This window comes from Leptopilina boulardi, unplaced genomic scaffold (genome assembly GCF_019393585.1).
Source record: "Leptopilina boulardi isolate dan_hultmark-lab unplaced genomic scaffold, ZJU_Lbou_2.1 LbouV2_149, whole genome shotgun sequence".
Lineage (NCBI taxonomy): Eukaryota > Metazoa > Arthropoda > Insecta > Hymenoptera > Figitidae > Leptopilina > Leptopilina boulardi.
The window spans coordinates 106,873-123,391 of record NW_026137695.1 but is presented as its reverse complement, the minus strand read 5'-3'; the positions used below and the strand labels follow the sequence as shown (position 1 = coordinate 123,391).

The 16,519-nt window shown below is 31.9% G+C and overlaps 2 protein-coding genes across 2 annotated transcripts; one reads left to right on the top strand and one right to left on the bottom strand.

Moving 5' to 3' along the window:
* The first annotated feature begins 12,780 nt into the window (after positions 1–12,780).
* Positions 12,781–13,284, top strand: LOC127291634 (uncharacterized). The gene has a single exon (XM_051320835.1). The coding sequence runs from the start codon at positions 12,781–12,783 to the stop codon at positions 13,282–13,284; it is 504 nt and encodes a 167-aa protein (XP_051176792.1).
* A 702-nt stretch (positions 13,285–13,986) lies between these two features.
* On the bottom strand, positions 13,987–16,299 carry LOC127291633 (uncharacterized). Its single transcript, XM_051320834.1, has 2 exons — positions 14,263–16,299; positions 13,987–14,013 (listed from the first exon to the last, which is right to left on the bottom strand). Exons 1-2 carry the CDS (start codon positions 16,297–16,299, stop codon positions 13,987–13,989), a joined length of 2,064 nt encoding a protein of 687 aa, XP_051176791.1.
* Positions 16,300–16,519: the final 220 nt, after the last annotated feature.

The window sequence follows — 16,519 nt, the reverse complement described above, 5'->3', positions numbered from 1 at the left end:
TTAAACAATTTTTAAGCATCCAATTAGTAAAAAAATCTTTTCTACGGTTCTACTTGATGAATCTTGCTAAAATTTGGTATGAATAATACAATAATATATAATATATAATATACAATAATCATGCTTTCAAACAAAAAAAATTGGTTTGATTTTTTCTATAATTTGTTTAAAATAGCAACAATTATTATAAACAAATGAAAATAAAATAAACTTCTGCGCCTAATTTCGTATTTTTTCTTGTCAATTATGATTCCCTATTTTATCACGAGTATTTGAAAAAAAAGAAAAGTCAGTATATTGCATTAGGTCAAAAATTATTAATATATTTGTGATCGCGCTCCGCCAACTACGTGCTACGCCGCCACAGTGCGATGAAAAACACGGCCGTGGACAAATTAACATAGAGCCTACAAATTTCAACCGATTTTGACATTCTTGGTCTTGTTTTAAAGATTATAAAATTCTACATTACGTCTTTGATTTTATTTTGAAAAAAAATTTTCAATTGTTTATTTAATGTTAAAGTTGAAAAGTCTTTTTCCACCTTAAAACTATTCAAACTTTTTAGAAAAGGCGATTATTCCGTCAACAAGGGCGAAAAATTTTAACGTATTCATTTAAAAATATATTCTGGTAGTTAATAAAGTTTTTAAAAACATCCGTTTAAGTACGAAGTAATGTTAGGTTTTATCGAAAACTTTAGTCGGGAGAGAGTGTTGAATTTTTTTGAAAAATGTAATCAGTGAATTTTTGTATATTTATAACTTTTAAACCATTATAAAATTACATTATATTTAAAACAAACTTAAAAAAAATAAATCTGAAACATGTAAAAATAGAAGTACTGTGTATTTGTTAATTATTATTTAATAATGATTTTATAATTTGGATTATAAATACAATAATATTATCAATGAATTAACTCTAAAGCTAAAATCAAATTTCTAAAATTACTAAAGACTGTTATTCTTGAACACAGCAAATAATTAGATTTGGACAAATGAGATTTCTTATAAACGTTAAATTATCGCTGATATATGTTACGAATATCAGGTTTCATTTTTCATAAATCATGAATATATATAATACTAATCTTTTAAATTATCACCAACAATGAATAACAATAACAAGTATGAAAATTCACGACAGTGTATACGAGATGCGACGACAAAATTGAAGATTGCGAAGAATCGATTCTACTTATAATCGTGTTCTGTCAAATATAGCGACTAGAGGCAGATTTTATAAAATTTTATCGATTGTATATAGAGATTAAATTTGTTAAAAATAGTACGCAACAATGACGATTGACGCCCCCCACCCTATGTAACAAATGATAATACCCTATTGAAAAAAAACACGTATAATAATACGTATAATTATACGTATAAATATACGTATAATAATACGTACTATTATACGTAAGTAGTTAAACAAGGCGGGTGCGGGACCACTTACCGACCGAGGTCGGTAATGTAGGAATCTACTTTACCGACCGAGTTAGTTCCGGCGGCCACCGCTAGATGGCGCCACCGGCCAATTCAAACCCCCTTGGCGGGAAATTTGAATTTTTAAAAGTGGCTTGGCATTTTACCGGCCAATTCAAACCCCCTTGGCGGGAAATTTGAATTTTTAAAAGTGGCTTGGCATTTTACCGGCCAATTCAAACCCCCTTGGCGGGAAATTTGAATTTTTAAAAGTTTAATTTAAAGTGGCTTGGCATTCTACTTTACCGACCGAGTTAGTTCCGGCTGCCACCGTTAGATGGCGCCACTTTCGATTACCGGCCAATTCAAACCCCCTTGGCGGGAAATTTGAATTTTTAAAAGTGGCTTGGCATTCTACTTTACCGACCGAGTTACTTTTGGCTGCCACCGCTAGATGGCGCCACTTTCGATTACCGACCAATTCAAGCCCCCTTGGCGGGAATTTTAAATTTTTAAAATATTATTTTCAAGTGGCTTGGTGTTCTGTATTACCAACCGAGTTAGTTCCAGCTGCCACCGCAAGATGGCGCCATTTTATTTTACCTATTTTAAAAATTATTTTTTTCTATTTATTTAAAGTGAGGGTTTTTAAATTTCCCGCTTAAATTACCGACCGAGTTAGTTCCAGCTGCCACCGCAAGATGGCGCCATTTTATTTTACCTATTTTAAAGTTATTTTAAAGTTTAAAATTTCAATGTATATAATTATATCTAAACCTGTATGGAAAAAACATCGAGAGGGATCCCCATTGCTGGTTGCGTCTATGCCGCTGCCAGCTCCGGGTTCATATGCTGAGTTTCATTTCTCCCCGCATCGATGTGAACTCAGCCGGGGACTCCCTCCCATGCCTACAGCGGAGCGCGCAGCGGTGGGCCCGCCTGATTGCGCGCGCCAGCTAGGTGGTGGGGCGCTTCGTAGTAGGGAGCGCCGTTATGGGGACCGCCGTGGTGGGGAGCGCTGGTATACAGTGAAGCCCGCCAGCCACCAGTCATTCATTCTTTCAGCTCCGAACATTCAGGGTAAATGTCTCTCTTCCAGCTATGGGATTCCTTTTAGCAACGGCGCTAAGTAGCGTATTGCATTAATTAGCACTAAAAAATTAATTTTTTTTTACAGACTTATTGTATATGATAATCAAGATCAACTCCCGTTTGAATTTTGTCAAAAAAATTAATTAGTGGCGTGTAAGATAAAAAACAAAGTCTATCGGCGCTACGAGTTAGCGAATTGGTCAAGATTTTGTTCCAAATCGCTACGGTGTAATCGCTTCGGAGCGTAGCGCAAAGTCACTAGCTATAACACAAATTGAAATTCACTTAAGAGGAGAATACACTGAGTTTTTTTCAAAAAATCAAATTTTTTTTAGTTTTCGTTACCATAATTATTTAAGATGGCGGTAAAAATTGTTTACAATGTATCCAAGGGTTATAAAAGGGTTAAAATAAATGTTTATGTTAAGCATGGAGATGATTGTTCGTTTTTTTTAAATTGTAATATAAGTACTGTACTGTACTGTACTGTACTGTACTGTACTGTACTGTACTGTACTGTACTGTACTGTACTGTACTGTACTGTACTGTACTGTACTGTACTGTACTGTACTGTACTGTACTGTACTGTACTGTACTGTACTGTACTGTACTGTACTGTACTGTACTGTACTGTACTGTACTGTACTGTACTGTACTGTACTGTACTGTACTGTACTGTACTGTACTGTACTGTACTGTACTGTACTGTACTGTACTGTACTGTACTGTACTGTACTGTACTGTACTGTACTGTACTGTACTGTACTGTACTGTACTGTACTGTACTGTACTGTACTGTACTGTACTGTACTGTACTGTACTGTACTGTACTGTACTGTACTGTACTGTACTGTACTGTACTGTACTGTACTGTACTGTACTGTACTGTACTGTACTGTACTGTACTGTACTGTACTGTACTGTACTGTACTGTACTGTACTGTACTGTACTGTACTGTACTGTACTGTACTGTACTGTACTGTACTGTACTGTACTGTACTGTACTGTACTGTACTGTACTGTACTGTACTGTACTGTACTGTACTGTACTGTACTGTACTGTACTGTACTGTACTGTACTGTACTGTACTGTACTGTACTGTACTGTACTGTACTGTACTGTACTGTACTGTACTGTACTGTACTGTACTGTACTGTACTGTACTGTACTGTACTGTACTGTACTGTACTGTACTGTACTGTACTGTACTGTACTGTACTGTACTGTACTGTACTGTACTGTACTGTACTGTACTACCCTGTTTTTAAGTTGTTTTTTAATTAGAAGAATCCGTAGAGTAGCTAAGCGTAGCGTAGCGTAGCACTACTTAGCGCCGTTGCTAAACGGAATCCCATAGCTGGTCTTCTCTCCTCTAGGTCTTCATTTCTCTTTCAGGACTTGTTCTTTTTTCTGATTCTCTTCCTTCTCAGACTTTTTTCAATTTTCTTATAATTTTTTGAGCTATTTCTTTTCATTTTAATTTTCATGCATTCTTTTCCTTTTATGACTTGCTTTTTCAGATTTTCTTCCTTCTCAGATTTTTTTCAATTTTCTTTTTATTTCTCTTTTTTACGTGCCTTTCTTATTTCTCTTTTATTTTTGTCTTCGTTTCTCCATCTCTACTTATTTTTTTGTTTCATATTATTTTTCTTTTTTTGTTTTTGCAGTTATTTTTACAATTTTTGTTTCTCTTTTGAATTATTTCTCTGTAGTTTTTTTTATTTTTTAACATTTCTTTTTAGTTTTATCTATCTTCTGAATTTTTTTTCTGTCAAATTTTATATGTTTCTTCTTTAAAGAGGAATGTGCCTCAAATTTAAGTAAAACTAGCATTTACGAAATTTTTTTTTTTTTTAATAATTTCTATAAAATTAGCAGCCTTTTTTTCCATGCAAAATAACTTAAAATTAATTTAACTTTAACGTATTTCAACAGCTTCAGAAATCTTATTTTTTTGTTATGGCACATTCTTCATCAACATTTCAGTTTTGTTTCTTATTTGAATTCACTTTTCATATTATTCTTATTCTTTTTAGTTGTCAATATTTTCATATCATTTATCATTTGTTTTCTTGTTGTTCTTCCTCTACTTCAGAAAAAAATGGATAAAATCAATCCTCCACCACCAAATTCTCCAAATGATGAGAATGAAGATAATAATTCTGTCATAATTTTTGATGAGTACGCTCACAATAATTATGAAGACGATGATGATGATAATTGTGATGATGAGGCCAATTATGATAGTGCGGGAGAAACTATCATCATTACCGATGATGATGATGATGATAATGATGATAATGATGATGATGATGATGATGATGATGATGATGATGATGATGATGTTTTATTTATTGACATTGATCCGGAGGAAGTAAGTTTATATTTTAAAGCTTTACTAACCTTAATTTAACTAAGAATATAATTTGATTTTTTCTATTTTCAGATGGCGGAGCTGATAGAAGCCTATCCTGCAACGGAGGAAATGCTCCAAATCATTTATATGAATTTGGAAATTCCGACCACACCACCACCATCACCATAAATTTTAAATAAAAAATATATTTTTATAAATTCATGTGTTAAATTACTTTAAAACCAAAAAAAAATTTAACTTTAGTGCGCATGATTTAAACATATATTGTGGTGGGGGTACTTCTGCGTGCGCATTGGGATACTGGTGGGGTTAGTGAAAAGTGGGGGGGTTGTGGTGATAAAAGGCGACTACTAGTCCACCAGAATCATTCTTTCTTTCAGCTCTTTTAAGTAACAGTAAGTTTAAGCTTCTCTATCTTGTAACACTTTTCTTTCAGCTTTATTTTTTTCAGCTTTTATCATTTGCAGGTTTTTATTTTAATTTCAGCTTTATTTTTTTCTAAGTTTATGAATTAAATTATTCTCTTTTAGTTTTTGTTTTCTTTTTTCAGGTTGTTTTGTTTTTCAATTCTTTACAGCTTTTACTATTTGCAGATTTTATTTCAATTTTAGCGATATTTTAATTTCAGATTTTTTTATTTTTTATTTAGGTTTTCTTTTCTACAACAGCCACTAAAAAAAATGGATCTCGAAAAAGTCAACGCAGTTGGACGTTTTGAAGGTTACTTGCCGACGAAACCTCTATCCGAGATGACGAAAAATGGTTTATATTATATTACAAAAATGAAGAAGGTGCAAACCAAATATGGACCAAGAATCATTGTAGAAGTGAATGCTGATTTCATCACCTATTTACCATCGAGATTCGCCAAACACTTTGAAGAAGAACCCAGCTCTTTGGAAATGATGCAGGAAGCAGCAATAGCCAAGCAGCTTCAAATGAAATATCTTGGAGGAACATACAATATTGTTGAATTTCAATTTTTAAAATAAATAATTGTATATATATTTATTACAAAAAGAATGTTAAAAATAAAAACACAAAGTTTTACCTATAAATTTGTTTTAAATTTACTTTTTCCCTAACATAAGTTAATTTTAAGCAATAGAATTAGTTTATTTTCATGAATTATAAAATAAAATTTAAATTAATTAAAAGGATAGGTTTTTAAAATTAACAGAGATTTTTATTTAAATTTAAAATTAATATTTATTTATTTAAAAAAACTTATTAAATATATTCACAATTTTCATAGAAAGATTTTAAATTAGTATACGTAGAATCAACTTCATCAGTTTCTTTAACAATAGCACTTATATATTGGTTTGGAGGATCCAAAAACCAATCGCGAAGAATCTTTACATTTTTTACAGCACAATTATCATTATAAAGAGTATGATGCGTACATGTTAACAAATCACTTTTAATTTTTTTCAACGACGGACATTCAAAATCTTCTAAATTTTGTACATTTACTAAATATTTTTCTAGCCATGTCTTCTTTTCTAATCCTTTTACATAGATGACACTAGCGCCTCGTAATACATCTTGTAGAATGGGACGAAGTTCATCGTATGAGACGTCTCCAGCTGTCCAATCTATTCCATGGTAATTGTGTGTTAACCAGCGATTTTCACTTTTATAGCGTCCTGGCAATGAATTCCACGTACAAGGTGATTCAAATAGGTAGACAAGTGGTTGAGCATCTGGTTGAAGAGGAAGTATTGCCAACTCTTTGAAAATAAAATCGTTGTAGGGTCTTTTAAATCCTTGGACGTCTACGATGAACTCCATGTTGAAACAGAAATGAATTTTTGACTGAAAACTACTGCATTTATACCCAATCATACCCCCCTACCACTTTATCCCCACTCCTCTACAGCAACTTCTTGACTACGCCGCTGATTGGTTTATATTGTACAACGCGGTCATGGATAATGAGGCAATATGCAGTGGTCTCAGATGGCATATTATTTCCTGATTCAAATTCTAAACGTACATCTACTGATGCTTGTTTAAGAAACTCATTTTGTTTTGAACAATCAATAACAATTAGAGGAAATAGTTGTTTAAAAATAGCCCTTGTTAAAATAGGTTCTGAGTCTTTTCCATAGTAAGATGTTTGAAAATTAGCATACATTTCATAAAGCAGAGCATACTGATTTTGATCAAAGTTTAGATTTAAATTTCCATAAGGGTAATATTGTGAATTTAAAAATAGTTTAACATTTGTAATGTTACAATGATCAAAATGACAGGCATATTTTTTTCGTTTATCTTTTCTTGCTGTTTGAAATCCTACAATTACATATCGTGGTTTCTCCAATTGTGTTGATGTTTTTATTTGCCATAGGACTTTTGAACTTGTTGGAACTAACGGATACTCGTACATTTCCCATGATCGAAAACTTATTGAAATTAAAGGATCTTTTTCAATAAATTTCAATAATTTTATTTTATTATTATCAGCTGGTAAAACGTATGGTACCATCCATTCTAGTTTATTGATGAAAATTTTAAATTCTTCATCAGCTCCTTGTCCTGTTTGTATTATAGCATTAGTATCATTACGTGCTCTTGTTAAAATAAGTTCATGTTTAGCGTTCATAATAATTTTCTTATAATCCTCAGCAAAACCAAAAATCATGCCAAGTGGTATTGTAACATCAAAATATCCATTTTCTAAAGTAATTCTTGCATCAGCTGAAATTTTTGAAAACCCTGCATTCTCACTTAGATTTAGCTGAGGTGGAGTTAGAGATACTAAATTTTTCATTATAGTTGTATGTCCAACGTATTTGCATCGATCAATCTCGATACCATTTAATTCATAGCGAATTTCATCAAACAAAAAACATATTGCATTGCTAGACAAGTGCACGTTTTCTGTAACAGCAATACCATCATTTTTAGTCAATTTCCCAAATATGTGCAATGAACTTTTACTCGGTAGAATACATAAATCTTGATGTTGAACTGCAATTCGAATTTCATCACTATTGTTAAAAGAGGATGAAGCATACGGTTGATGAGCATGAATTTCATAATGAGCTATTGACTCATCAAAATTCACTGCTGCTGGAATGTTGAGAATTTCGTCCATTTTTGTTGCAACAACACCCAAAAAATATATAAATTATTTGTCTTGACGTTTTCCTTGAGGTATAACTTTTAGTCCTAGTTTTTTCAGGAACAGGCGATTCTGAGGTGTTAACACCTTGTGAGACAAATTTAAACTGATTTGTCTTTGGCATGTTGGCTGAGTTTTATAGTTTCCACCAACTTTTTGATTATATACAATTCCCATTACATTGACTTTATGTGCAATCGGATAGTTATAGTTTCTCCTTGAAAATTAATCAAATCACCGTCCTGATCGACAATGCGGAGTTGAATATTATGTATTGTCTTGACAACAATCGGAAGGTAAATGACGTGTGCTGGCACTTCCACAATCTTATATCCTGGTGGAACGCTAGGGAAGAATTCATGGATGGTGTGGGCCTTTTGATTATTTATATACGCTCCAGATGTAATGCTACACTCAACTCTGACTGAATTTACCTTGAGAATTGCTACAGGTAAATCAGACATGTGTGTTTCATTAGGTGATAATTTCCGTGGCATAAATCCCAATAATTTACCAATTGAATCTTTATGTTTAAAATCAATTGGTAAATTTGATTCAACTAAACTGCGTAATGTATTGTTATTAGGTTTTATACTAATAACAGTTCAAAGTTTCACAGAATCTTTTATACATGTTTCAATATCTTTAATTTCATAACTTCCAGTTGGTATATCAATTATATGATTACCAATGTAAAATTTATTGTTACCTTCATCAATATTGGGAATAGAATTAAAAGTCAGTAATTCAACAAGACCGAGGACATAATTTTTATTTGGATTAAGTTCTATTGGTGGGAAATATTCAGCTTCAAGAACTGAAGTGTTTCCACTTAGTGTTAAAGTAAACGAATCACTCATGATGCTGTCAGTTTCTATACTAAAAGATTACAAAAGTTACATGTTCTTATATAGACTAAAGCTGCTCTTAACATTAAGTTGTTTACATAAAAATTTTAAACATAAATGTCCACATACATAAGTATCATAACTTTGATATCTCTCATGATTATATTTTATTAAGCTACCGTCACCCAAGTATGTGATTAGATCTGTTGGTGGAGGAAGGTTGCCAAAACTATCAAAATACATTATTTCGTTATTACATTTTTTATATGCCACCCAATGTGTTCCTGGACCTTCTTTATTATCCAAGTTAATAATTCCAGACTCATATCGATAAGGTCCTTTAAAATGTAGTTCATTTCGCATAAAAACTCCTCGAAAATATGGTATTTTCATAGTTTTAGCATATTTCAACAGATCAAAATCAGTTAGAGGACGGTGAGGTAGCTTCAATGCAAGTTTTTTTTCTTCCTTAATGTTGGTTTCTTCTTCTTTTTTAATCCTTTTCCCTGAATGTAGGGTTTAATATGAAGACCAAGTCCTTGTCGGTAGGGTTTGAGATGTAAACCTTTTCCAAGAGATATTGCTTCCATTGCTTTATTATGTCGTTGAGCTTCAACAAGTTGTTCCTTGGCAGTTTTAGCCTTATTTACAGCTTTCACTATACCTGAAGCTCCACCAGCAAGAGCTCCCAAAGCACTAAGTCCAGCAAAAATGGGAACTAGTGGTAAAATACCACCAACTTTAGAAGGTACAGGTAGAATTCGCGGTGATAAAATTTTTGATTTACCACCAGCATTCTTTATTGCTTCTTTTGCACCAATCAGAGCAGCTTGAATTGATTCTTCAGAATTATGATTGGGTAGCATACTTTTTCTAGCAGCATCAACAACTCTTCGTAATGCTAGTCGCTTTTTCTTACACATGGTTTTTCTTTTCTTCTTCATTGTAGACTTTTTCTTCCTTTTCATTCCCATACCTAATGTTGATTTAGCTTTCATCGTTCCAGATATCGCTAAAGCTGCTGCCTTTTCACTGATACTAGAATCCTTAGCTGTAACACGTTGCCACGCCTTTTCAGCTAGCTCTTGGTCTGCAACGTTTCTTGCTTTAATGTTTTCTTGATTTTGCGAATATGCAATATCATGTGCTTTACATGCAGCGTCTAATGGGTTAACACCTTTATCACCACGTGCTAATCTTTTTGTCAACTTTGTACCGGGTCCACAGAATTGGTATCCAGGTAAATGTAATTCAAAAGGTAAACTATTGATAATACGGTTAACTAACCCTCTACCACGACAAAGATGTTTTTTATCACTTCGATGTAAAATCATTCTACACTCTATGAAGTTTGATATGCAACTGATTGTAAGACTATAAAAGCCTAGTATTTATAGTTTTCAGAGCAGTTACTGTCAAGATGCAGTTCACGAAACAACCTGTAGCACTCCCAATCACAAGTATTGACGTTGAAAGTAGTGAGAAAAAAATTCAACGTCATGGTAGCTTGTTTTCAGATAGCATCCGAGCTGTCTTTTGTGGTCCCTCAAATTGTGGTAAAACAAACGCTCTTCTCTCTTTAATCATACATCCAAATGGTTTAAGTTTTGAAAATATTTACCTATACTCTAAATCTCTGCAACAACCTAAATATCAATTTTTGAAAAATGTAATTCATGGCGTGGATGGAATTGAATACTTTTCATTTAGTGAGCATGAAGAAGTAGTATCTCCAAAAGATGCTAAACCGAACTCAATATTCATCTTTGATGATATTGCTTGTGAAAAGCAAGACAATGTTAGAGCTTTCTTTTGTATGGGTAGACATGTAAATGTTGACAGTTTCTACTTGTGTCAAACATATGCTCGTATTCCAAAACACTTGGTACGAGATAATGTAAATTTACTGGTGCTTTTTAGACAAGATGAAAAAAATTTAAAACATGTCTACGAAGATCATGTAAATACAGACATGTCTTATACTCAATTTCGTGATTTATGTTCAGAATGTTGGAAATCTGATAAATATGGATTTGTCGTTATTGATAAAGATAGGAATTTTAATGAGGAAAGATATAGAAAGGGATTTGATTGCTTTATTACACTATAAATATAACTACTTTATTTCATTTTAAATTAGTATAGTTTATGTTATCAAGACGAAAACATGTATCGAAAAGAGCAAGAAACACTTCGTCAAATAGCAAAAGCAAGCGACGCTATTAGACGAAAACATCGCTTACTTAGAATGGGTAAAGAGGCTGCAGAGACATTGTTAAAAGAAACTCTGCAACCAATAGTTACACCTCTTCAAAAGTTGGCAAATGTAACTGAAACTCCTTTCAAAAATGTTAAAATTGAAAAATTCAAGAAAGATGATAATGATTTCTCTTTTTCAACTGCTGTTGACGATGATGAAGAATTAGATACAACTCTACTAAATTCAACTTTACTTGATAAGAGCAATAACTTTGAAAAAGAAGAAGAAGATTATGAAAAAATTACAAATAAATTTATTTTTATGTTAGATAAAAATAGAAAACTGTTTTTAGATACGGTTTATGGAGTACGTAAACTTGCCAACGGTTCTTTTATGATTGGTGATACACCTATTGAATTTGAAGGTTCACATATTAAGCTTATTGGAAAGAAAAATTATTTAAAAACTGCTGGGTTACTTGAACTTTTATTTAAGCAGAAACCAAAAGAAGCTTTAATAAGTTCAGATGATTTTTCAAATTATAAAGAAATCCTCATTGCTACGAATGCACATCGAAAAAATTATAGTCCAAGTGAATCTGTCAACATAAGCAGGACTTCCAAGTACACTGATGTTATTGCAAAACTTATCAAAAGTACACCAAAGAAAAGTGGTGGTGGTGGTTCTTTAAAGAAGCATAAAAATATATTACCACAATTTATGATTGCAAAAAGACAATTTAATCCAGACTACATCTATTGGGATGATCCAAATGAACTTGTTGACCGTTTACGACTACTCATAGCATCACAGCAAGCTGGTAATCCAAGTCATAATAATGAGATTATGTCAATTATTGAAGAACTTCGTGAAGCTCGAATTATATATTAAGAGAGAGCATAAAGAAGAAGTGCTTAGTATAACAATGAGCATTGATGTGTTCGGACATTCTTTAACACGACGTGTTGCAAGTCGTGGACTACCTGGACCTTCTGGTATTGGATTTAAAGTTACTCCAAGTGGAGACTACAATATTGAAAACACAAGACTTTGTAACGTTAGAGACGCTGAAGAGCTTCATGATGCAGTAAATTTACGACTTGTACAACAAATTATCCGAAACGAGATAAAAACTGTCTTTCAAATTACATCTTCTTTAAGATCAGCCATTGATGATTTGAATATTTTAATACAAGTTGTTGAAGATAGAGTTAACGAAAAACTAAAACAAATTGAATTCCAACAGAATATTATTATCAAGGAAACTACATTTATTCCAAATGATGAATGATAAAAAGTTAACAGTTGTAACTGAACTGCATAAACAAGCGAGAAGGAATTATCCTCGTCGTAAAGTTCAAATGCGTGGCATAGATGAAACCTGGCAAGCAGATTTGGTAGAAATGATACCTTACTCCTATTCCAATAAAGGTTTCAAATACATGCTCACAGTAATAGACATATTTTCCAAATATGCCTGGGCTGTACCTGTAAAAAGTAAAAATGGAAAAGATATTTCTTTAGCCATGAAATTAATATTAAAAGAAGGTCGCATTCCAAAAAATTTACACACTGATAGAGGCAAGGAATTTTATAACTCTGAATTTCAGAGTTTAATGCAAGAATTCAATATTAATCTCTATTCGACTTATAGTAATTTAAAAGCATCAATTGTTGAAAGGTTTAACCGCACTCTAAAAAATATGATGTGGCCTGAATTCAACTTACAAGGCAATTACAAATGGATTAATCTTTTACCAATTCTCATATCAAAGTACAATAATAAAAAACATCGTACGATTGGTATGAAACCTAAAGATGTCACCGTAGAAGATACAAGAGAACTGATGAGACGTATCCGTAAACTAAGAAGAATTCCACTAAGAAGACAAAAATTTAAAGTTGGAGATAGAGTTCGAGTCAGCAAACATAAAAACATCTTTGAAAAAGGATACACCCCTAACTGGACAACGGAAATATTCACTGTAGATCTGGTTAAACGAACAAAACCAGTTACATACAAACTTACAGATTATGAAAATCAGCCAATCGAAGGTGGTTTCTACGAAGAAGAACTATTAAAAGTTAAATATCCAGATGTTTACCTCGTCGAGAAAGTCCTTAAAAGCCGTGGCAACAATGTATATGTAAAATGGCTTGGATTTGACAACTCACACAATAGTTGGATAAAAAAATCTGATATGTAATATATATAAAAATAGTTAAAGATGAGTTAAATATAGTTAAAATAAAGTTAAATATAGTTAAAAAAAAGTTAAAAATAGTTAAAGAAAGGTTAAAAATAGTTAAAATAAAGTTAAAAAAAGTTAAAATAAAGTTAAAGATAAGTTAAAAATAGTTAAATATAGTTAAAAAAAGTTAAAAAAAGTTAAAAATAGTTAAAATAAAGTTAAATATAGTTAAAAATAGTTAAAGATAAGTTAAAAATAGTTAAATATAGTTAAAAAAAGTTAAAAATAGTTAAAATAAAGTTAAAAAAAGTTAAAAATAGTTAAAATAAAGTTAAAAATAGTTAAAGATAAGTTAAATATAGTTAAAAAAGTTAAAAATAGTTAAAGATAAGTTAAATATAGTTAAAAAAGTTAAAAATTGTTAAAAATAGTTAAAGTAAAGTTAAAAATAGTTAAAATATAGTTAAAAAAAGTTAAAAATAGTTAAAATAAAGTTAAAAAAGGTTAAAAATAGTTAAAATAAAGTTAAAAATAGTTAAAGATAAGTTAAATATAGTTAAAAAAGTTAAAAATAGTTAAAGATAAGTTAAATATAGTTAAAAAAGTTAAAAATTGTTAAAAATAGTTAAAGTAAAGTTAAAAATAGTTAAAATATAGTTAAAAAAGTTAAAAAATGAATGTAAAGTTAAAATAAGTTAAAAGTAAGGTTAAATAAAGTTAAAGAAATGTAACTAGATTAAGGCTCTAATAAATAAAATAAACATAATATAAAATGTACAACATCTTTTTTATTAAATCAACCATTTCTCCATTTCTGACAAATTATAATTTTTTTTCTATTTACATTGTTTCATCATCATCATCATCACCGTCATTATCGATTTTTATAATTTTACAATGTCCCCATGCAAGAGTATCGGTGCTATTGGATAACAGAAATCTTTTATCGTCGTAAGGACTTAAAGCAATTTTTGTTTGTTTCAAAGTTTGTACTTTGTGTAGTGTAGTGTTGGTTCTAGATTGAATTTCAACATTTCGTAGACAATATACATAATCGTTAAAATTAATATTTTTCTTATCAACTCCAGCTTTTACACCTTTAGCCTTTTTTATGAAATCTTTCTCTTCAACGCGGACGCTGTACATTTTGCTCCGCAAGCCAACAAATTCTGTGACAATTTTACCACAGCATTCATCTTTCATGAGTCCTAATATCTTTTTGTTGGCTTGCGGAATATTGTAGACGTTATTAGCCGGATAATCTGAAGTATCGAATTTGTGAATATCTTCTTTCATGTCTGCATAAATGTCAGAGCATTTGATTTCATAAATAAGGCTGTCGGTGTCGGTGTACAATAATTTCAATATCTTTGCATCATATTTTTTTAGCATATAATCATAATGAAAGTCATAGATCAATGTTTTTGAAACGTCCAAGACTGCCAAACCAATATAAAGTGGCTTGTTCATTAAAACCTCCATTTTCCTTAGTTCCACACCAACCAAGTTTTCGTTAAAGATGGCTCTGCTGTGGAAATTAGGTTTGGAGATTAAGGCTTCAGCTCCATATCTACCCTCCCACTTTGTCACAAGCTTAATGTCAACATGTTTTCGCACGTTCTCCATTGTTTTGCCAAATACCGCGTTGTTCATTAGTTTAAATAAGTTTTTCTCGAATTCATTTTTAGCATTAGTTCTGCGTTCAGTATTGAAATCAATATAACTTTTTAACCACGTGGATTGCTCAAATTTTAAAACACGGTGAATTTTAACTAGTACAAGACCGTTGGCAATAGCTTGTTTTAAAGCACGATAATGGAGAACGTGCTTTCGTTTTGGTAGGAGAGTAGTTAGGAGCTTCTGCTCTTTTGATCCTGGTGGCTTCGAGCGTTCAGGACAAAACGGAAAATCACTGTGTTTATCATGCAATTCCTCGGGATAATCTAAATCAACTTCTAAAATGTAGCCAATTGGCCCATCATCTGAAATGTTAAAATCGAAATTGTTATCAATATTTTCAATCCACTCGAAACCACCATACGGAAGCGACTGCACCATTGCCCAACCATAAAGGTTGTTTGCGTCAAAGTATACAATATAAGACGTCTCATCGTTTTCATTATAATTCGTCATGTATGGATTATTAGCTTTCGCGTAACGATTGCAACACTGACTCACCCCACCTCTTATTCCTCGTTCAATGTACATTACCATATCTATATCTGTAAGAAGTTCCAGTCTTATATTCGTATACTTTAACATGGCATCCCATGTCAGTCCTGGCGTTGTATAATAATGCGCAGGATCAAGACCGTAAGCTATTATACACTGATTCCTAAAATTTTCAAAAATATCCGCGAGTAACAATACATCGGTTTGCATATATAAAAAAACATAATCACCTAGATTTTGACAATTAAATTCATTCCACACATTCTGTGCATGTGCATAATCTTCCTCTGATACATTTGAATCGTTTAAAGTGCTATAAAATTTTTCTTTCTGTGGTAATTGAGTTTCGTCGAGTTTTTCTCTTGAGTCAATATACTCATAGGGAAAAACTCCTTTTCGTGTTAACAATTGAATTTTATCGTCATTGTAATTAGAAAACACTGAATTTACAATTTTATATTCGTCGAGATAGGATGCTAACTTGTCCAATGATGATGCCATGAATTTAAATGAATCTATAAATCGAAATTTGATAAAACTACCTTTTACGTTTTTAGTAAAGCTGATATACTTTTCTTTGTTTATGGGAAGTAGATAAACATTTCCTTCAAATCCAGTAGCAATTGCATCAATTATAAAGTGCGCGTCATAACCGCTTAAGTTATGAAAAACAACAGGAATGATCTGCGATTCATGATAATTAATATTACAATCACGATGTGCGGGGCCACGATACTTCCCAGTTAGATGACAATGGTCTCTTACTTTTATATCCCCATGCTTGATTTTATTTCTACAAATATGACATGTACTTGCATTTCTAAAATCAGCAAGTTGCTGAGGACTTAACACTTCCATTGGTACAGGATTTTTAAATGTCCTATCAAGATTGTCAGACAAATTTTTTTACTCAGTTGAAAACCATTTAGCTGGATCTTCTTCATCTTTTGGAGATGCTTTGTATATGGACAAGGAGTCATCAAAGGCACACTTTAAATAATATCCAATACTGAGCATTTTGTCGTTTTGAAAAACCTCAGTATTGCTGGCTTGTTGTAGTGCTTCGGCAGGAATCAAG